Genomic DNA, 22685 nt, shown 5'->3' on the forward strand with positions numbered 1-22685 from the left:
GCGTGTGTATGTATGTTTATGCTATCTGATTAGAAGTCACTAGTCTTTAGCACTCACTATATAAATTTGTGTTGTAGTTATTTCTTATCATTAACTATTCAACAAAACTGGTGAATTCAACTTTTTGCTGGCAACTTGTTTCAATGGGTCCCAGAATGTAAAAGACAAAAGAGTGTTGTTCAGTCCAGCAGGTGACAGTGTGAGATGTAAATATCTGTGTACATTGGAATAGTCAGCTTGCTGTTTCCCAGAGGTCATGACAGGACAGATCCCTGAAACCAGGGAATGAGGGCTACTAAAAGTTTTATTGTTTCTGGCTTAACTAACTTCTTGTTGTGGTTTCAAATCAATCTCTCTATTGCTCCACCTCTTCCCTGGTGTCAGGACTTCTAGAACACCGGCCATTCTTTGAAGTGGAAATCTGGTTGATTTACTACAAGTTATTAGAGAAGCAATCTCTGATTATACAGCTTAATTGCATCAGGCTCGATGGAAATGAAAAATTCAGCAGTAATGTGGACATGGGGCAATTGAGATGGCTGAAATTGGGCTTTATGGGGTTTGTCCTGGTCATCCTTTTGTTTTGGACATCTGCTTTCATAAGTAGTAAAATTTCATCTGTGGAGGTTATAGAGTGCTTAAAGGAGCAATGTAATGGATGGTATAAGAAATAAAGCTTGATGGTCCCACCATTTTGTAACACATCAGAAGTTATCCAAATACTTGCCCAATAGTAAACTAGTAGTAACTGCTCTTCCTCCTGTGATCCTCACTACTACTAAGAAATAAATTGTTCTAGTTTTCCGATATATAGCTGCCTCTATAATATGAAGATACATTTTCTGAATTGGTAGTATTGTCTGAGCTAACCATTGAACTCGTCCCATTATATGTAAGAATATTCTTACATAAGAAACCAACACTAACGTGTCCTCCAAGTGAAGCTGGAAGATTAAGACATAGTGGTGATTAAAAAAAATAATAAAAAAAAAATTACTGATATTTCGCAAATGCTAGCATACAGTTTACAAAGCTGAATTGTATTTATACTTTGAAGTTTTTGCCTTAAAATAGCCTTATATCAGGATTAGTTTTTGCAGCTGCTGCACTGGTTTGTACATGCTGCCTGTCACTGACATGGCCAGAAGTTTACCACTTCCTTTGAAGAACACATACAACTGTAAAAGCATTCACTTGTATAATGCTTTGGCACCCACAATCCTGTTCAATACATCACTCAATGAGCTTGGTTTCTGTGAAACCCTTAATTTGTAGCCTGTCCATCAGGGGCATTTCCTTCTGGGATAGTAAGAGTAAAAAAAAAAAAAAAAAAAATCCCTAAAAAATGTCAATGTTGAAATCTTCCCATTAGGACACAGTAACTGCATTACTACTTTTAAATGGTTTAGTTAAGGAAATATACATTTTATATGTTTCAATATGGATAGAAGTCATCCACCTAATAAAAAAAACTTCACACCATGTTAGTTTTACAACCCTATTCAGTAATGCTTCATAACTTGTATAACCCTATATTAATGATCTCTTCAGAATACCTTTCTAACATCTGCTTTGGAGATGTTTTTGCCTTTAGTATAAAATGTCTAAATCCCTTTACTGTGTGTTAACAGCTTGCCTCTAAATCGAATTATTATTTCTTGTATATTTTACATCCCATGGCTGTAATGAAAGCATGGAATAAAAACATGCTATTGGACTACCATCTTCCAAATGCTTTTCACTCATCTGTATAATAATTCGACTATGCCTGTTGCATCACAAACTGGTTGTGTAGTCTTTAAGATGTGTGCTCAAAAACTTAAGCCTTGACCTGCAAGTGAGCGGCTGCAGAGACAACTCTGCCATTATATGTGTATTACAGTATCTGTACTGTAAGCAGATGCTAATATTTCAGTCTGGTTAAACCATCATGTTTCATGTGGATAAGACCTTCTTTATAACTGCTTCTCAGCCGAAGAATGTTACACAGTTGGGCTTTACTGCCTTTGCCAAGGTGATGTCTCCACCGTTGGATCCCCCAGAAATGTGAATTTGCTTAGTAAAAATAATATATATTTTCATATTTTAAAAAAAGCTTTCATATATTGGTTCTCACCCATACAGTGATTCCCCCCCCCCTCCCCCATATTCTTTATAACTTTATTTACTTTTCCCCTCAAAATGTAACTTGTAATACTGTGTGAGTCATTGCTTTGTGGAAATTCATAAATAAGGGCTTTCAGTGTATATCATTTTTTTTCTTTAACCTGAACCAATTCAAGTTATATCCAATAGTTTAATTTTTAATCTTCTATAGCCTAGTATATTAGGAAGTTTAAAGTCCTATATTCCAATGGTTTTAAAGAACAATCTCTTTTCTTCTGCATAAGTAGCTGTTATTTATAAGCCATAGTTAGAAGCAGTACACTGTGGTTAACCTATGGATGTCATGTGTACCATGCATTATATTGCAACTAGTGAGTGGAAGATGTAATAGTCGTGCTTATATAACACTTGTAGTACTTGATCTTCACCCCGTGATGAACATTGGTTATGGTATGTGAGGTTATAGAACTTCATGCAATTGGAGGCCTTAAAAGTGGATTGCAGAAGTGACTTGTGAACAGTTGGCTGGTGTGAATAGTTGAGCTGCACCTGTTGAAGGGAACGTTTGTTTAACTGTTAGTAGTGGAAAGAGCAGCACAGTATTCCGGTATTGCCCAGGGTCAAAAGGTTATAATCCCTGTAGGGAGAAACTGTAGCTTCCTTTGTTGGTGCCCTCTCTATCTTCCCTTAATCTCATTCTGGCCCCAGAAAAAATAAGTCAGATTTTATACACTATAAACTGAGAACATTTGTATTAATGTGTCAACAAATGAATTTTTATGACGGCTTTTCTGCCAGACTTTTTCTTTTCTTTGACCTGTAGAATTGCCCACCCATGAACCTGTGAGAAAATGATGTTGCAAATGAACTTTCCAGACCACTCAGGTCCCCTCTTGAGAGGTGACATCTGAGGAACTGGCTTTTGGTGCCTTGAATGGCATGTATTCATTTCAAAGTTGGCCTCTGACATCGCTGTGTGGATATAGATTTTCTTCTAAACTAAATACATTGTAAAACATTATCTCAGCAGGACGTGCTTCAGAATGAACACAGTGTTGACTTGGTTTTGTCTCATTTTCTTCCTTAGAGCAATTAATGACTGAAACATCCTGAAGTAGAACATCCTATTCTCTGCCTATGGCGATGGAGCAGAAAGTCAGTAAGCTCGCTTACGGGTGTCAGCGGAGCTCCACATCCGATGACGATTCCGGTTGTGCTATGGAGGAGTACACTTGGGTTCCACCAGGCCTTCGCCCTGAACAGGTAAGAACAACGTGCTCGCTGTCTGTGCTTTCTTGTACAACATATGTCCTTTTTAAACTTTATATTTATCAGATGTTTTACATGGTCTCATGGTAATATAGCCCTTATATTTAATGCTCTTAGTCCAGTGTGTTGTAAGACATTTCTAGTAATTCATACAGTAGCAAAAACCTCTGAATGAATAAAGAGAAGCCCCGTAATGTAATGACCTGGCTTAATGCACATAAGGACATAAGGCTTATCTGGCATAGTATTTGGAAAAGGATGTAGTTAAACTGTGCCTCTTTAGAGGAGAACCTGGCATCTGGCTAAAACATGTTTGGATTTGACCCCTCCCGTGAAGTTGACTTCGGGTCCTCTGGAAAAAGCTCAGATGGAAGCAATGAAAGCCGTGGCTTGGGATGAACCTACCAGCAGGAGTTGACAAAGCAGCTTTTGTCTCACCAATGTGTAAAATGCAAGAAGCAAATTAAACCTGTTTATAGGGGCTGTTTTCTAAATGGCTTCTCACGTTATGCAAAGTAATTGTAGGTAGAAATGTTGGAATTTCTATAGACTTGTTGACTAGTGGTAGAGGAGGTGGGTATAATAGCCACATTAAATGTGCATAATTTATGGTGCCCCCTAATAGTTACTGCAGCTCACATTCCAGAAAAGCAATTCAGCAGCTGGGTGCAAACTGACCGTCTACTGGTGCTGAGTTGGCTCATCTGGTGCTCATTATCACATAAGCCTAAAGCTGCCTCAACCCTAATGTTGCATTGTTTACTTTTCTTGGCCATTTCACCTCAGTTTTACCTTCTTACGAAAGACATAGAAATCTATTGTCTGCAGCAAATGTTAAGATTTTATAAATAATATTGTTTTTCTCATGTACTTTATATAAATAGTTTTGGTTTATTCTTGCAGGTTCAGTTATATTTTGCCTGTTTGCCAGAAGAAAAAGTCCCCTATGTGAACAGTGTGGGCGAAAAGTATCGCATCAAGCAGCTCCTCTATCAGCTACCCCCACATGACAATGAGGTAAGGTGCAAAAGTTTTTCCTTGGAAATACTTTAGACATGTGCTTAGCACATTGTTTGTAAGTAGAGATGAGCGAACCTCGAGCATGCTCGAGTCCATCCGTACCCGAACTTTCGGCATTTGATTAGCGGTGGCTGCTGAAGTTAGATAAAGCCCTAAGGCTATGTGGAAAACATTGATATAGTCATTGGCTGTATCCATGTTTTCCAGACAACCTTAGAGCTTTATCCAAGTTCAGCAGCAATTGCTAATCAAATGCCGAAAGTTCGGGTTCGGATGGACCCGAGCATGCTCGAGGTTCGCTCATCTCTATTTGTAAGCCATTCAATAAATCATCAATTAATACAGGAAGAATTCCTTCTAGATTTTACAGTAATGTTGTACATTCCAGAAAATCTAGTGTTTTAGAATGTTATATTTACCGATATAACACAGTTAGTACCAGTTTAAAGCCACATGCCATATTCCTCATTCTGAGCCATTGTATAGGAGCCATATAGGTTGTTAAATCTACTGTAGAATGTGTCAGTCAAGTGTCAAATAATCCCCAAGTCTGTGAATGCTTAGTACTGACAAAAATGCTTTGTTCCCATAGGTGCGTTATTGCCAGTCCTTAAGTGAAGAAGAGAAGAAGGAACTGATATTGTTCAGTACCCAGCGTAAAAAGGAGGCCCTTGGAAGAGGCAATATTAAAATCTTGTCAAGGGCTCTGATGCATGCAGTCTGTGAGCAGGTAACTGGAATGTCTTAAAGGCACATTTTGTGTCATCTTTGCAGTAGAGAAAATATTAGAAAACTGTGTAACCACTGGTGCACCATTTCCCCACAAGACATTAGTCACATTCTGGCTGTATTACGATTAATGTATCTATGACAATCTTCTAGTACTGTCACCATCCAGTGTCATTTCTTCACTTCCCCATGGCTCATATAGGTATTTCCTCCAGATAGTGTGCATGTGTACCTGCAGACTTGTGAGAGTGTTTTCTCCATGGGAGAAGTGTCAAATTGTAGCCAGATGGCTAACTTTATTAAAACCACATTCAAATAATGAAAACCAGCTTAAGCGGTTCTTTAAATATCTACTCTACATCAGCAATATTTTTCTTGGTTTAGAATCCGTTTATGGTCGGGGATTATTAGACTTTTCTCCCTTTTGGATTTTAAATGGGTGTTTAAATTCCTGTGTAAGTTTTATGTCAGAAGTAGTATTTTTCCTTTAAATGTGAACAGCAGCAAATGTGCCAACTTTCAATCAGCATGGTATAGACTAGACTTTAAAGTGTATTTTTTTACAATTCTTTTATGTTTCTCTAGTGTGGTGAGAAGATTAATGGAGGTGAAATAGCAATTTTTGTTTCGAGGGCTGGTCCTGGGGTATGCTGGCATCCATCATGTTTTGCCTGTTCCACGTGTAATGAGCTACTGGTTGATCTAATATACTTCTACCAAGATGGAAAAATACACTGTGGCCGACACCACGCTGAACTACTTAAACCAAGATGCTCAGCATGTGATGAGGTATGTAATCCTTACGAGAAGATTTTCTTACAATAAAAGAGCATTTTGTGTTTGTTCAGGTGTTCATTAGCTACATATATACAATCCAAGAGGCATACTTATCAAAGGGTGTAAACTGCCCATGGCAGCCAATCACAGCTCAGCTTTCAGCTATGGTAAAATGATAGAGGAGCTGTGATTGGTTGCGGTGTGCAGTTTACATCAGTGTATATTTTACACCCTTCGATAAATCTGGGCCCAAATTTGAGCATCTAATAAATGTAACAAATGTTGTGGTCCTAACTTTTTTGTGTTCTTGTAGATTATATTTGCTGATGAGTGCACCGAGGCTGAGGGTCGTCACTGGCATATGAAGCATTTTTGTTGCTATGAGTGTGAGACTGTGCTTGGAGGACAAAGGTACATCATGAAAGACGGTCGTCCCTTCTGCTGTAGCTGCTTTGAATCCCATTATGCAGAATACTGTGAATCCTGTGGAGAGCATATAGGTATTGTGGAACTTTATTTGTAATTTCAACCATATTGTATTGTATTGCTATGTTATGAGGGGTTCACAGGGAATATCATATGAAAATGAAGACTTTTAGTTTTGGTGATTGGATCATTACAATTACTGGAGTAAAATTACTAATAGAAATCCACAAAGGATGCAAATAGTTTTTTTTTTTTTTTTTTTAAATGAATAAAATTTATTTTATTATAAATTTTATTTTATAGTATTTATATCAAATACTCATAACAGCATTTTAAAGAGGACCGGTCACCCCCTGTGCCGGGGTAACAGGCTCCCAACCCCCTGTTAGATCCCCCTATACATACCTCATACATACTGAAGCCAAGCGCGCACGTTCACAGGAGAGTCAGATGCTCATAGAGAATTAATGGGGAGTCCGATGCTCCATTATTCTCTATGGGCATCGGACTCTTCTGTGAGCGCGTGCGCCGGGCTTTGGGCGCTGAAATCTCAGTCACCTGACCGGCTCATGAAGCGGGACCTGGCGCAATGAGTTAAGTATAGGGGGATCTAATAGGGGTCGGGAGCCTGTCACCCCAGCACGGGGGCTGACAGGTTTCCTTTAACGCTCTAATTCTTAGTACTAAACTGGAATTCTAACCAAATCTGATGACCATTTGCTTTTGTTTGTTCACCATCTAGGTGTTGACCATGCTCAGATGACCTACGATGGCCAGCACTGGCATGCAACAGAAAGCTGTTTTTCTTGCGCACAGTGCAAAGTTTCCCTGCTTGGATGTCCCTTTCTGCCCAAAAAGGGCCGAATCTATTGCTCAAAGACCTGTAGTTTGGGAGAAGATGTCCATGCTTCTGATTCTTCTGACTCAGCATTTCAGTCTGCTAGGTCCAGAGAGTCCAGAAGAAGTGTAAGAATGGGAAAGAGCAGCAGATCTGCAGATCAGTGTAGACAATCACTCTTGCTGTCTCCAGCATTAAATTACAAGTTCCCAGGACTGTCTGGCAATGCTGATGATACACTGTCTCGTAAGATGGATGACCTCAGCTTATCAAGGCAAGGTGCCAGTTTTGATAATAATGACTTTTGGAAAGGAAGAGATGAACAGGAGACTCCAGAGGATCATGAAGAATGGGCTGAGCACGATGACTATATGACTCAGTTACTTATAAAGTTTGGTGAAAAAGGGCTCTTTCAGCAGCCTGCCGAAGATAGTCGATCTGGTGAACAGTGGATGTCAGAAAATGTCAAAATCTGTAGTGACTTAAAAAGAAGTGACCGCAATCAGAGCTTGGCAAGTAAAAAGTATCACACTGATATGTACTGGGCACAGTCACAAGATGGTCTTGGAGACTCTGCTTATGGCAGTCACCCAGGGCCAGCAAGCAGTAGAAAGATACAAGAGCTGGATTTGGATCATGGAACATCTGGTTACAAACGTGAAAAGATTCCATGGTATAAAGACTCATTGGAATGTTTATCTGATGATATAAAACCACAGCTTGACAACATCTGCAACTCTATGGATTCATTAGCATTGTCCAATATAACAGGTATGTCAGTTTATTCTGTATATGAAAGAACATACTGGCCCAGATTTATCAAAGGGTGTAAAATATACACTGGTGTAAACTGGCCACAGCAACCAATCACAACTTCTTATACCAGAGCTGAAAGCTGAGCTGTGATTGGTTGCTGTGGCCAGTTTACACCAGTGTATATTTTACACCCTTTGATAAATCTGGGCCAGTTTGTTCTTTCATATTAGGTTTACATTTTGGTTCAGACATCACAATAGATTTAACTTTTAATGGTGTATGTGCATATTAGTTTAAAACCTATGAAGGGCTCAGAAGGCACAGATTTGTACTGACATGCATGTATTTTTGCCTCAATAAGATCATATTTGTAAATAGTTTTCATTGAAAATATTCAACTGTTTAGCTTCTGCAGGACATAACAAGCTGCAGAAACCCACTTTAGATCCATCAGAGAACTCATCTAATGGCCCAATCTCCAGAAAATACATGCATTGCAGAAAAGTTCCCAAAGGTATCCATAACTTTTAAATAAATACATCTAAATATTATTTGTATAGCCTTACATCTATGTCTATAGCCTTAATACTTGTTTTGTTTTTTGAGTTATGTGCCATCCTAGGATCTTCTGTCTGTGAACTGAGGGTAAACTATATACTATAATTGCTGCTTTAGACTAATATATGTTTTTTTTGTTTTTGTTTTTATTTCCTTAGGTGCGTCAATCGATGGGGAAAGTAAACCACGCCCTTCACACTTCTCTTATCCAAATTTTCAAGACTTGAACGTAGACATGAGAGATTGTGAGAAAATGAGTAATATGGGGACTCTTAATTCTTCTATGATGAACAGGAGTTCTGAATCTTTTAAAAGTCTTAGCTTGGAAATTTGCCAGGAAAAGCCACTGCAAGAAGAAAAACCTGTTCACATGTCTGCCCTGAGAAGGTCAAAATCACAGACAAGACCACAAGTCAAATTTTCAGATGATGTAATTGATAATGGAGATTATAGCAGCATTGAAATTCGACAGCCACCAATGAGTGAGAGAAGTCGTAGAAGGGTTTATAATTTTGAGGAGCGAAGTGAGAGACCCCGACATCATCATCGCCGTAGGAAAAGCAGGAAATCTCGCTCTGAAAATGCACTTAATGTTGCAGCAGACCAAAAAGCATCTGGACGGGAGAAACCTAGATGTTACACTTCAGAGGATTATGACAGAGTCTTTCAGAACAAATCCCCTCAAGAGCTTCAGGCATACATCCAAAACAGTGAACTTTTTGGACAGTATGCAAATGCTGCTTCAGACTATGGATTGCAAAACCAAATTATGGATAAGTTTTTTGGTCTTTATGGTGAAGATGATGACTCTTGGTGTTCAACATGCTCCTCGTCATCTTCTGACTCTGAAGAGGAAGGATATTTTCTTGGACAGCCTATTCCTCAGCCACGCCCACAAAGATATCAGTATTTTACAAATGACTTGCCTAGTCCCACATCTGCACTATCCAGTAGTCATTTTGGCCAAAGGACCACTAAATCCAAAAAGAAGAAGGGACACAAAGGCAAAAACTGTATTATTTCCTAGGACTTTTAGGTATCTTTTTTTTTTTTTTTAGTTTTTTTTTTCTCCTGTGAAGGCAATTGACATTCTCAGTCTATAGAGACTGTGTTTCTTTTTATAGTTCTGCTATTTGCTAAAATGTCTTATTTTTAAGCTTTGCCATTTGTACCAAAACAGGCCGGCTGGTGTTTGCAATGTGTAATTGCTATTAAAGATTTTGTGTGTAGCAGATTATTTACTTAGACGATCACAGGTTTACAGTTCAGGTTTGCTTTGTTTTATTGCTTTGCACACAATACTAAAGTTAGAATTTAGACTGTGCACCATATGCTTAGCATCCACTGGTATAGATACATCAGACTTGTTAACCCTGAGGTCTGGAACCCACTTTGAAAGAGAGCAATCAGTTCAATATACCCCTTCCACATGTAGCCTACAGGGTCATTTACGTTTGAATATGATAATTTTCATATGAATAAGGCTTGTTTGCTTCTAACAGTTTGCATCTTGCACTCCTACATCGGAGATGTGTGTACAGTATGTGTCATTATGCAATGAGCTCTTTTGTTTCAGGTGATTCACGCTGACCCATACAGGCAGAACCAGATTTTCTCATTTGAAAGCATTGTCTGAAACATTGTAAACCATGCTAAGTGTAGGATATTTAGCTGCAAGTTATTTATAATTTTGTCTTTAAACAAAGTTAGCCCTAATTTAACTGTGCATATAAAAACTGTATATATTGTATATGTCAAATGTAGAACATGTTATTTTTTATATTCATTCTCTGCATTTCATGAATTGGGGTCCAACAGAAAAGTTTTGGTTTGTGCTTGCTTTCTCTGTATGTTTTTGCAATTACAAAAGGTTTAAAAAGCCTATCCCAACAGTATTTAGGGACAAGGTTTCTTTATATTATCAACCCCACAATGAGTTATTTGGCCCTATACATGGCACTGCAGTGGTGTATATTCTTTTACACCTATGTAACCTATAGGTTTTATTTATAGATCAGACTAGTGGAAAAAAATTGTCTTGGATGTAAGTTTTTAGATACTATAAATCACTTGTTTGATATTTCTAAAAGACTGACACATTTTGTGAAGAATAAAAAATAGAACATTCTGCATTGTTTTGTATTTTTCCTTAAACTCGTGTACATGGTTTGTCTAAAACAAAAATGATGAGAGGAAGTCCTAACAGACAAGTTTTGTTGCAGTTGCGACTAAAATCTAGCCCAATCGCAATGCTAAGTCTGGCACATTTGCAACCACTGGCAGTGTAAGCTGTACTATACAGTCCAGCGCAGCAGCTGGAGAGCCAAGGTTCCCTACCCCTCGTCTAGTATTATGCATTCTCACGTGACTATACCAGCTTAGTTATTAAGTGTAGGTCGGTTAACTTTCCGAGTCTTAAAGGTGTTGTCAGGAAAGCATTTGAAATAAAAAACAAACAAAAAAAAACAACAACTCTACTCTACAGTGCAGCTTCCATGTCTCACACTTGTACAAAATTTCTATGTACAGTGCAGGTACATGCTTTGGAAAACAAGGTTGGAAGCTGTAAATTGAGCAGTGATAGGAATGTGAGGGGATCAAGGAGGTGTTACAGCCTTTAGCTTGGCAATGCCTCTTTAACACAATTTCCATAACATAGGAAAATGCATGCTCCTCCTCACATCCCTATCCCTGTTGGATTGACCGCTTCCAGCACGGATGCCAAATCTTGCAGGGATAGGGATGAGAGGAAAGTGAAGAGGTGGCACTTAAAGGGGTTGGCTACTTTATAGTAAAATAGGTCAGTACAAAGTATTAGTAAGTGTACTCAATGCATATACTGACAGCAGCTCCCTGTGTACCTCATAGAGCTAATATCAGACTCCCCTTCACCAGGCTGTGCTGCCCTACTGTTTTGTTTCTGTCCATAAAATGGCCGACATGGAGGAGCATGTGACCGTGCCCTGTCTACTGTGTCCTCCATAGACATATACAGGCTCAGTGGTGGACACTGGGGGGCGGGGCCTGGTCACATGCTCCTCCATGTAAGCAATCTTATGGACCAAAACACCACAGAGCAGGGCAGCCCAGCCTGGAGGAGGGGAGCCTGATTTTAGCTCTATGAGGTACACAGGGAGCTGCTGTCAGTATATACAGTGAGTACACTTACTGTACACTGAGCAATTTTACTGTAAAGTGGCCAACCCCTTTAAGCTGGAGAATGCCTCTGACTCTTTGCACTTGCACTGGAGAATAAAAGCTTTTCTTCTGTGTTAGGGAAGCCAACATATATAAAAGGGACCATATCATTGGTCTCATTGACCTAACAGTGTTGGCAGATGGTATATTGCAGCCATACATCAAAAAATTGGCAAGATTAATTTCCTGGGAGCACCTACACATTTATTATAATTCCTGCACACAGGCCTAGATTTCATAAGAAATCCATGTCGGCTCTTAGCTGGCTTAGATCTCTGCCCCTGCCACCTGGACAGCTCAGATCAACTGCATTTACTGAGAAGTGTTCACCCCTCCATAAATCCAGTGCAGCAAAGAATAAGACTGGCATAGGAAATGCTAGTTTTAGCACTTATTGCCACCTTTTGCTCAAGAACATTAAACTGGTGGCATTTTGCCTAAAAAGTTCTGTCTTCTAATGGAAGCAAATAGAAGAACTTTTATATCTAAATTCCAGAAGTGAGTTTGACATTTACAAGATATCTGTTTTCTGGTAAGAGATGCAAGACAAAAAAGTATTAAACTAATCAAAGTGCCTGGATAGACTCTGTCACTTTCCTACATTTCAGACATCTATGTTGGTTTTGTTTGTTTTTTTGCTACGTTTTGTGTATATATTATATATAGCAAAAAAGGCACCAAACAAAATGCAAAACTCTCTTAAAGGACTGTTATATAATAGTAATTTCTGGTCTCTGGGAAGACTCCTTCAAGTGAATGGAGCTATGCAGTGATTTCTGCTGTACACAAAACTTTCAAGGAGCTGCACTGTTGAACGATCACTGTAACCCCTACATTTTCAGGATACAACCACGTGCACAAGCATGGAGCACTACAGATGCACATTTGCACTCTGGACCGTGGTTGTGGGCTACACTACAGAAATGTGAATGGAGTCTAAGGATTAGCAAGGGTCCCAGCAGTTGCAGTCTTGCTAAAAATAAACAAATAGAGGCATTGAAGATGAGCGAAATTACAGTAGGAACAAAGCTAATCACTTTTTGTTCCTATCTGCATTTTGCTCATCAGGCTGCGGGCTTTGAAGTCTGCTCCACTCTTCCCCAGGTGCTAGGAAAAGATGGATCAAGCCCTAGGAAACTGGGAGAAGTTTCTCAGGACTGAAACCATCTTTTCCCACCACCCAAGGGAGAAGTGGCATGGAGCGGAGCAGACTTCAAAGCCTGCAGCCTGAAGAGCGGAATGCAGATAGGAACAAAACGATTAGCTTTGTTCCTACTGTAAATTTGCTCATCTTTAATAACAATTAGATAAGTGAGTAGTATTAGATTAATTAGCTATTTGATCGAATATTATACTATTAGATATATTCATTTTCTGATCGAGCATCCAAGCAAAAAAACTGTAAAAATTTGTTACTCCCACTTTTTTCTAGCCAATAACTAGGCATCGCGAGAACAGCATCTACACACATTGGATGGCTTACTCATGTGACCTCAAATTATAAGAACTTAGCTCCTGCTGCTTGTTATCAATTGCCATCTTGAACCTACTGAGGGAGAGATCCTGGAGTAGGGAGAGTGAGGATTTTAGCTGATTGTAGGCAGGCCAGACCCCAAAAGCCCTTCTTTGGACTAATACAATACACAGCATATCAAATGGCTCTTAATAGACAGTAAATAAGCTGCTTATTCTCACATACAGACAGGCAGCTGCTGTTTATTGTGAATAAGAATAGGCTTTACTGGATCTATTTGCTCCTACATTTTAATTGTTGCTGGACAAGTTAAGGGAGAGATCTTGAAGTAGGGACAGTAAAGATTTTCACAGATTTTAGGCAGGCAAGACCCCAAAAGCCCTTGTTAGGGCTACTACACAGCACAGCATATGGCTCTGTCCATACAGTGCAGACTACCAGCACATCAGCTTAGACAGGCAGGCGGTTTATAATTCTCCTGTATACACCTGTGTTGGCATATTTCGTGTTACATCCATATTGTCGCAGGACACCTTATTGCATAATGTTACGTAATGGCTGTCGCCATACGTAATACTTTATAAACATACTGTATACACCAGTGTTGGCTTAGTTGAGTTCATGTTAGCTAAAAATTTTTGCAGGACAGTTTATTGCGCTCTGCACAAGGTGTTGTTGTTTTGTGTTCTTTTTTTAAAAAAAACAATCTGTTATGTATCGCCTGTTGCCATATGTAAAACTTTACAAGCATACTATATGCACCAGTGTTGGCTTAGTTGAGTTCCTGTTGGATGAAAATTGTTGCAGGTTACAGGTTATTGCGCTCATACATTTCTCTGTTTTTGCAAACTATTTCCTGGACATACTATAGTTGATTGTGTTACAATACAACGCACAGACATATATCCCGGAACTTTGTTTAAAGTTATATCTTTTGCAATGCGGAAGGCTAGTGCAAAGGGACGAGGATGTGAAATTAATGGTGCAGGCAAGCGTGGAAACAATGTCTGCTGCTGAGCGGTATCCAGGATTACGCTCAGCCAGTATCCCTGGTTTCATTGGCCAGTTAAGAGGGGGTGGGGTACACCGCTGTTGAAGTCAGAGGAGCAGGTGATCAAATGGATAGCAGTCATCCACACAGTCCAATCTCATAGATAGCCAAGTGGCAGGACAGCAGAAACCCCACTCTGACCAATGTTACCAAACGAGTGATCCCATTCTTTCCCACTCCCAGGAGCTCTTCTCGGGTAATCTTCCTGAATTTGACTCCTCGCTAGTACTGCAAGAACCGCAGGAGGTACCAGAGGATTCTGTTTGTACAGATGCCCAAACACTGGAGAATCTTCTATCTCTAAGTGATTTTGGTGGTGTGGATCAGCAAGTTGAATGTGAAATGATGAGCGATGATGATGAGACACAGTTGTAAGCAAGGTAGGCTGTTGGTATGTCCAGTGGGCAGTAGAAGGATCAGAGAGAGGAGGTGGTGGACAACGAAGTGAGTGACCTGACATGGCCAGGTCTCATAGCTAGTGGGGAAAGCAGTGCAGATGTGGAGGCATGTGCAGCACTGGCAAAGGCCGTGGGGTGGCCAGAGGCAGAGAACAGTCCATACAGAGAAGGCAGACCAGAGCCAGCAGGGCCGCAACTCTTCCCCGTAGCAGCCCCTAGCACAAAGCTCCCCTATCAAGGGCTTGTTCTTTCTAGGTGTAGAGATATTGTAACGTGTGTGTGGATGACAAATTGAGCACGGTTTGCACACTGTGCCATTCAAAGTTGAGTAGGGGCTCTGACCAATCTGACCACCACTGGCATGTGTTTACACTTGAAAGCCAAGCACTGGACTGAGTGATAGAGAACAAACAGACAACAACCTGCGCCAGTGCCTCTTCTTCTGTTTTGGGTGCTGGCACTGCAGTCCAATCCACCAGCCAGGACACATGTACACATGCTGCATCTGCCACTTTGCCTTTCTCTGCTCCTTCCCCTTAACCATCCTTTGCAGAGTCACTTCAGTTGTCCATATCCCAGGGATTTGAATGCAGGCAGAAGTACACGTCCACTCACCCACAAGCGAAAGCCTTAAACTGCCACATCTCCAAACTGCTGGCCCTTGAGATGTTGCCATTAGGCTTGTGGAAATGGAAGCCTTCTGCAACTTCATGGCAGCCGCCATCCCTTGGTATTCCGCTTCTAGCCATGACTATTTTTCCTTGCTGTGCCATCTCTGTCTTGCACCAGCATGTGTTCCATAACATCAGGTTTGCCCTGAGTAACGCAGTGACCATAAAGGTGCACTTGACCACTGACATGTGGACAAGCGCTTGTGGCCAGGGACGCTACATCACACTGACAGCACACTGGGTAAACATTGAGGAGGCGGGGACCGGGTTGCACCTTGGGACGGCCTACCTGCTACCTCCTCCCAAGATTGCAGGTCCTGCTTCTGTCAGGGTTTTCGCAAACCTTTGTGACAGTTCGGACAACCCCCTCCTCCTACTTCTTATCCACCGTAACGTCGCCCTCAGCTGCTAGCACTGCAGCACTGGCATGGGGAGACGTCAACAGGCCGTGTTGAAGCTCATCAGCTTGTGTGAGAAGAAGCAGAGCGTCTCAGAGGTGCTGCACGCCATAACACAGCAGACTGAACTGTGGCTCTCGCCACTGGCCGTAACCTGGTGGCGGCTCTGGAGCTTGGCAAAATCCCACACATACTATGCCTGGCCCACGTTAACTTGGTGGTACAGAGTTTTTTTTTTTTTAAATGTATGCCAATTTGCCAGAGCTACTGGTGAAAGTGTGCCGCTTGTGTGCCACTTCCACAAATCAACTGTAGCTCTTGCTAGCCTGAAGACCCTGCAGCAGTGCTTACATTTGCTAGCGCGCTGAAACTTAACATGCTACTGTATATGTTGGCCAGGGTTTGCAAGCAGCAGAGAGCGTTAATGGAGTATTAGTTCCAAAACCACCATGTGCCACCCACTCAGCTTCCTCAATGCACTAGCCATGAGTGGCCATGGATATCTGATGCCTTTGAGGAGTCAACCAAGTGGGTGAGCTGCGTTGCCATTATTGTCAGCTTAACAATACAATTTCTCTGTGTGGGGATGGGAGAAGGTATAATGGAGCTTGACACTCAGAGCACACTTGTGTTGGCTTTTCAGCGGCAATTTCAGGAGGAAGACGCTGTTGAAGAGGAGGAGGTGGTTGTTGGCTATACTACAGAGGGTAGCACTCAAGTTGGGTCCGTTCCATTTGTTTATCGTGGATGGATGGTCCCCTGGTGGCGACAGCGAAGTAATGCCTATTCAGAGTCTGGCACACATGGCTGACTTCATGTTGGGCTGCTTTTCAAGTGACAAAAGCATTGCCCACATTATGGAGAACAAAAAATAATGGATCTTAGCACTTCTCGACCCCCAATATAAGGATAAGGTGTTCTTTCTTATTCCGGTAAAGGAGAGGAGCAATAGGTTGGCAGAGAACAGAGTTCCACCACATCCAGCAGGTCTACAAGCATTAGAGAAGCACTCTCCAAGGTGTGGGACACTTTCATGGCACCCCCTTGCACCTTTCACCAGTGCGGGTAGTATTGTGATCAGAAGGGACAAGTATCAGCGGATGTTGAAGGAGTACCTAGCCGACCATAACCCTGTCCTCCCTGATCCCTCTGCGCCCAACAGTTATTGGGTGTCTAAGCTGGACGTGTGGCTGGAGCTTTCTCTCTATGCCTTGGAGGTGCTGGTCTGCCACCAGCATTCTCTCTGAGAGGGTATTCAGAGCAGCCGCCTATCAACTGACAGTGCTGACGCTTATCAAAATGAACAGCCACTGAATTGACTCAGACTTTGCATCTCCACCGGTGGTGGAAAGCAGCAAAACATGAAGTGCCATGTGCCTTTGCAAGCTCTGCCAGAAAATTCCCATGCACCCCTATCACCCCAACAAAGTGTATGAAGTACATGGTTAGCTCATTTCTTCCTCCTCCTCAACCACCAGATTAACGGGCCATTCAAACTATTTTTTTAAGGAGGGACATCACAACACTCTCACACAATTTTTGTAGGGCTCACTTCAAGGGCCTTAACCCCTTAAGGACGGGGCCCATTTTCGTTTTTGCGTTTTCGGTTTTTCCTCCTTGTGTTTAAAAGGCCATAGCACTTGCATTTTTCCACCTAGAAACCCATATGAGCCCTTATTTTTTGCGTCACTAATTGTACTTTGCAATGACAGGCTGAATTTTTGCATTTGGTACACTACGAAACCAGAAAAAAATTCAAAGTGTGGTGAAGTTGAAAAAAAAACAACACATTTCTTTTATTTGGGGGAACTGTGTTTTTACGCCATTCGCCCTGGGGTAAAACTGACTTGTTATTGCATGTTCCTCAAGTCGTTACGATTAAAACGATATATAACATGTATAACTTATATTGTATCTGATGGCCTATAAAAAATTCAAACCATTGTTAACAAATATATGTTCCTTAAAATCGCTCCATTCCCAGGCTTATAACGCTTTTATTCTTGGGTCTATGGGGCTGTGTCAGGTGTCATTTTTTGCGCCGTGATGTGTTCTTTCTATCGGTACCTTGATATTTATTTGTTTACTTTTATTTAAAACCTGGGAAAAGGGGGGTGATTCAGACTTTTATTAGGGGAGGGGGCTTTTTACTATAAACAACGCTTTTTTTTTTTAGTTTTTTTTTTTTTTTTACACATATACTAGAAGCCCCCCTAGGGGACTTCTAGTATATATACTTTGATCTCTCATTGAGATCTTTGCTGTATAGATATACAGCAAAGATCATTGAGATAGGCACTCGTCTGCTTTCGGCTGCTGCAGCCGGAAACAAACGAGTGCCGAGCCGGGGACGGCGCCATCTTGGACGAGTCTCCGGCCGGCATCAGACAGGGAGATCGCTCCTCCGGGACAACGTCCCGGAGGAGCGATCTCCCCCACTAGACACCAGGGAACGGTTGCCTCTGGTAATCGGAGGCAGCTGTCAACTTTGACAGCTGCCTCCAATTAGCTAATTAGCGGGCACGGCGATCAGACCGTGCCCGCTTATAGCGGCGATCCCGGGCTACACGCGGCACCCGGGACCGCGGCGCTTCAAAGCGGGGTCGCCGCGCGGCCCCTCTTTGACGTGCTAATGAGGACATATGACGTACGGGTATGTCATATGTCCTTAAGAGGTTAAACACAATTTTGGAGGGCTTACCCCAAAGGCCTAAAAATTAATTTTTGAAGGACCCACCCCAAGAGTCTAAATTTTTGGAGGGTTCATCTCAAGGGCCTAAAAAGAACTATTTGTAGGGCTCACCTCAAGGGCCTAAAAATAAATTTTTGGAGGACTCACCTTAAGAACCTCAATTTTTGGAGGGCCACCTCAAGGGCCTCAAACACAATTTTTGAGTGCCCACCTCAAGGGCCTTAAAACTCCATTTTTGTAGGGGCTCACCTTATTTTTTGTCACTGCTCCTCCGAGTTGGTACTGATCATTTTTTGTGCCTTCTACCTTCCTTGGAAGTAGTAGCTGTTTCAAATTCAGGATTAGTCAGGTCGGTAGAGGCCACTCTATTAGGAGATTTTTAATCTTCAATTACAAATTCCATAAAAATTTTAATTTTTTAGGTTAAAAACGCCTAAAAATGGGTATATGTTGGAGTGCTGTCTCCCTGTTCTGCAGCACTGAACCCTCCTCCATCTCTAACTTGGAGGTTCAGCGCTACCCTGGTTTCCAGCGCCCCTTAGGAAGACTGTATTGTTATTATTTTATCACTACCTCCAAGAATTTTTCAGAGGGTCGCCACCAGGCTCTTGCCCACCATGGATCCATCAGAATTAGCCATCATGCTTGGCATGGATGCTGTCTTTAAAGGGGTACCCCAGGCCAGCTGTATAAACCGTATCTGGCCAGGGAGCGGGTGGAAAAAGAAGGCTCCGGGTACTTACCTCCTCAGTTCCAGCGCCGGCTCACGGATCGTGTCACCCCGTACTCCCGTCCTGCAGCCACTTCCTGAACCGAGCTGCGGCTTGAGACGTGACGTCTCCAGGCAGCTCAGCCATTCAGCAATCGTAGAGGAGTACCGTCTTAAGCCGCAGCTCAGTCCAGGAAGTGGCCGCGGGACGGGAATATGTGGCGGCGCGATTCGGGAGCCGGCACTGGAACCGGGGAGGTAAGTCATTGGAGCCTTCTATTTCCACCCTCTCCCCGGCCAGATACGGATAATACAGCTGGGCCGGAGTACCCCTTTAAGGTCAATTTCTTCAGTTTTTAGGGAGTACCCTGGTTTGCCAGGAGTACACTTGCCCTCTCATAGATAGATACTGTAAAGGATTGTCCCAGTTGCATTCCAGAGGTGTTTGCATAAATGTCTGAGGTGTCATTGTGGACTTGGTGACCTCCAAGTGGTCGAATTTAGGTTTCCAAGAAATGAGCATTTATCCCGCATTGACTTCAATTGGTTTCGCTATTTGACTGAATTTTCGAGCAACACAATCTATTTGAATCGAATTTCAAGCTTTCGAATATTTTACTACTCGCTCATCTTTATTAACAATCTATTCTGGCACCCAAATTCTACATGTATGTTAAACACAACTTATACGGACATGACCAAAATTAAGTTTGAATCACTAAAGCAGGAATTATAAACCCCCTAAATCATTAAGAAATGCACAGGAAAAAAATGCTTAACTGTCGTTATTTTTTTTTGCAGAAATCAATAGTCCAGGCGATTTTAAAAAACTTTGTAATCGGGTTTATTAGCCAAATATGCCATTATCTTCATGTAAAAAGCCTTTTCCCAGGTCCCCCCTCCTCTCCTTTCTGTCATCCACTCCTCAGAATCAGGAAATCTCGACTGTTTTTTCATCAGTTGGATCTGTCTGGTCTATGAAGAGGGAAGAGGGGAGGGGGGAGGGGGAAGGAGCGAGATTAGCAGGCAGCTGAGAGCTGAGAACAAAGGATTGCTCAGCAGGGGAGCTATTCAGAGCCCTAATTAGAGGTCAGAGAGGTCTATGGTGCCTGTCAAAGGAGAGAGCCCGGGATGTGCATGTAAATTAACTCTTTGTTGTCCTGTTTTGCTGCTTTTACTTTCTCTCTCCATAGGAAAACCATGAAGACAGGGAGGAGAGCTTCAAACTGCTTTTTCATGATAAAAATTCATTTTTTGGCTAATAATACCAATTACAAAGTTTCTTAAAATCGCCTGTACTATTGATTTCTGCAATAAAAATTTTAACAACAGTGACACTTTAAGTGTTTTTTCCCCACTGTGTCAAATCTGGTTTTGGTAAAATAAATATATAGGAAATATTGTGCATTATTCCAGCCTAAAAGTGAGAAGGCAGGGGTGGTATTCTCTTTATGATTGTATTGGCATGAGTCTAGTGTGTTTTGTAAAGGGTGATTACACAGATGGTACAATATATTTTTACTTTAAAACAGCACATTGTTGGAACACAGACTAAGGCCACAGTCACACATTCCATGAATATGGTCCATGCTTGGAAGATGTGATATGTGTATCGCTTATTTGTTTTTACAACTATATAAGTAAGATCTGTGGCGCTATTTGTGCTACGATGAAGGCTTTGTAGCCGAAAAATGTTGCAATATATCATCTTGTTAATCCATTTTGTTTTCCCAGTGATTCCTTTGGAGTGGCTTGCACTTACCCAAGCCACATAATTATGAACATTCACCTGCGTGAATGATGGGCATGAATATGGTAGAGTAGCTTCTGCGATTTTGTGTGTGTACAAAAAAATGGTGTAAGTGACAGGAATAAGAATGTGAGGCACTGCTGTGCCTTAACGTTGTCTTGTAAAAACCAAACAATGTTGGGAGATGTAAACAGCAAATGTAACAGAACTGTAAATGCAACAAAACCTTATAATACGAAGTTAAAGGGAAACTATCAGCAGGTTAGAAGCATGATACGTGCCTATAGAGGACAGGGCACTAAGGAAAAGGGTAATTTTCTTGATCCTGGGAGCCATTTTCAGGATAATTGTAGATTTTCTATGCTAATGATGAATTTTGGTGCACTGGGGGCCTCGTTAGCATATACAAAAAAACTAATATTTTAAAAACAGCACTGTACAGAGTCTTGACACATCTCCAATTCCACACATTGATGGCCTATCATATGTAGCAAACATCAATATCTGACCAGTGGGGTACTGACACAGCATAGAAGTGATCAAAGGCAAGATGCAGTAATAACCAACATGGTCACTACAAAGTGAACCGAGCCATTTGCTTCCGACTCCCTTCCCAATGTATGTCTAACCACATTCTGAATAGCCTCCAATGTGGAATTGGGTATGTGTAAAGACTACAATTTTTAAAAACCATTATATGAATTTATAATGATATCTTCAATGACACTGAAAAACAGCAAATGTGTTTTTTTAGAAGGTGGATGAACAAAATAAAGCTATCCTAGTGTTTCTTTTTGTACCATATTAACTGTGCAAGATAAAAATAATAAAATTGTATTGTTCAGGTCATTATGTGCATTATGACATCTAATATGTGTAAAATGGGAAGGTAAAGTGAAAATGTATTTATTTTTTTGGCAGGATGGGAGGAATTTTTAAAATTACATTTTATATACTGTTTTTGTAATTTTTTTATTTCACAAGTGGACTTTTACAAAGATCAACAGATTATTTTTACAATACATAGCACTAGTCACACTAGTGCAGTGTATTGAGACGATCAGCACAACGCTGACAGGCACTGTATCTGGTTGAACTGCAGACAAGGCCAGATACTCAGGCATTCATGGAGGGACATAACAGGCCCATTAGCACTGGAGAACATTCATAAGTTCTGCACACTATTTACATGCCGTTGTAATAATCTAACCACAGCATGTAAAGGGTTTAATCTACCAGGAACCAAGAAACCTTGTGGATAGAGTGGGAACCTGCTCCATTTTATACTAAGTCCGCCTAGAATATATACTGTTAATGACCACTGTAAAAAGATGTGTTGACAATCATTTAAGAAGTTATATACCCTAGATTAATTCTTTTAAAATAAAAAATGTGTTAAGATTAAAAACACAAACACAAAGCTTAACTTAAACATATGCATTTATAGATTGGCATTTTACCATTTATTAGTAAGGCATGTACTTTTGCACTATTCGCTATAAAAAAAAGTCAAATCAAGTTTTATAACATTTTTACCACAGCCATTTAACAGTATTTTCCTTTAAATACGAACTGGAGAGAGTGGAACGGCTGCACATCCCATCTATGGCTGATACTAATGCCGCTAGGCCTATATTAAAAATCAACACCAGAGTGTCTGTATATGAATTGATCAAGCCATATTGCCCCGTGTACCACCGCGCAGGTCCTCTGGTCCACACGGGTCCCTACGCTAACTCCACACCGTGTCGGTCAGCGACCGCCAACCCCGCAAAGCGTGCACATGCAGGGAAGGGAGGCCATGGAACGGCCCTGCAACCCCAATGTCACAGGACCAGACCCAAAAAGCCAGACCCAAAATTTTC

The 22685-nt window shown here is 41.2% G+C and overlaps 1 protein-coding gene across 2 annotated transcripts in view; it reads left to right on the plus strand.

Moving 5' to 3' along the window:
• The window catches only part of PRICKLE1 (prickle planar cell polarity protein 1), a 56199-nt gene extending 45592 nt beyond the window's left edge, over positions 1–10607 (plus strand). The window contains exons 2-9 of one of the 2 annotated variants that reach the window (XM_069975986.1): positions 3194–3369; positions 4279–4392; positions 4988–5125; positions 5710–5913; positions 6215–6401; positions 7070–7936; positions 8328–8435; positions 8638–10607. In XM_069975986.1, coding sequence (XP_069832087.1) covers positions 3244–3369; positions 4279–4392; positions 4988–5125; positions 5710–5913; positions 6215–6401; positions 7070–7936; positions 8328–8435; positions 8638–9506 — 2613 coding nt within the window. In that variant the 5' untranslated portion in view covers positions 3194–3243 and the 3' untranslated portion in view covers positions 9507–10607. The remainder of the gene's footprint in view (positions 1–3193; positions 3370–4278; positions 4393–4987; positions 5126–5709; positions 5914–6214; positions 6402–7069; positions 7937–8327; positions 8436–8637) is intronic. The other variant, XM_069975987.1, reaches the window with a different exon arrangement.
• The last annotated feature ends 12078 nt before the right edge of the window (positions 10608–22685 follow it).

The sequence above is a fragment of the Dendropsophus ebraccatus genome, chromosome 1 (genome assembly GCF_027789765.1).
Source record: "Dendropsophus ebraccatus isolate aDenEbr1 chromosome 1, aDenEbr1.pat, whole genome shotgun sequence".
Taxonomy (NCBI): domain Eukaryota; kingdom Metazoa; phylum Chordata; class Amphibia; order Anura; family Hylidae; genus Dendropsophus; species Dendropsophus ebraccatus.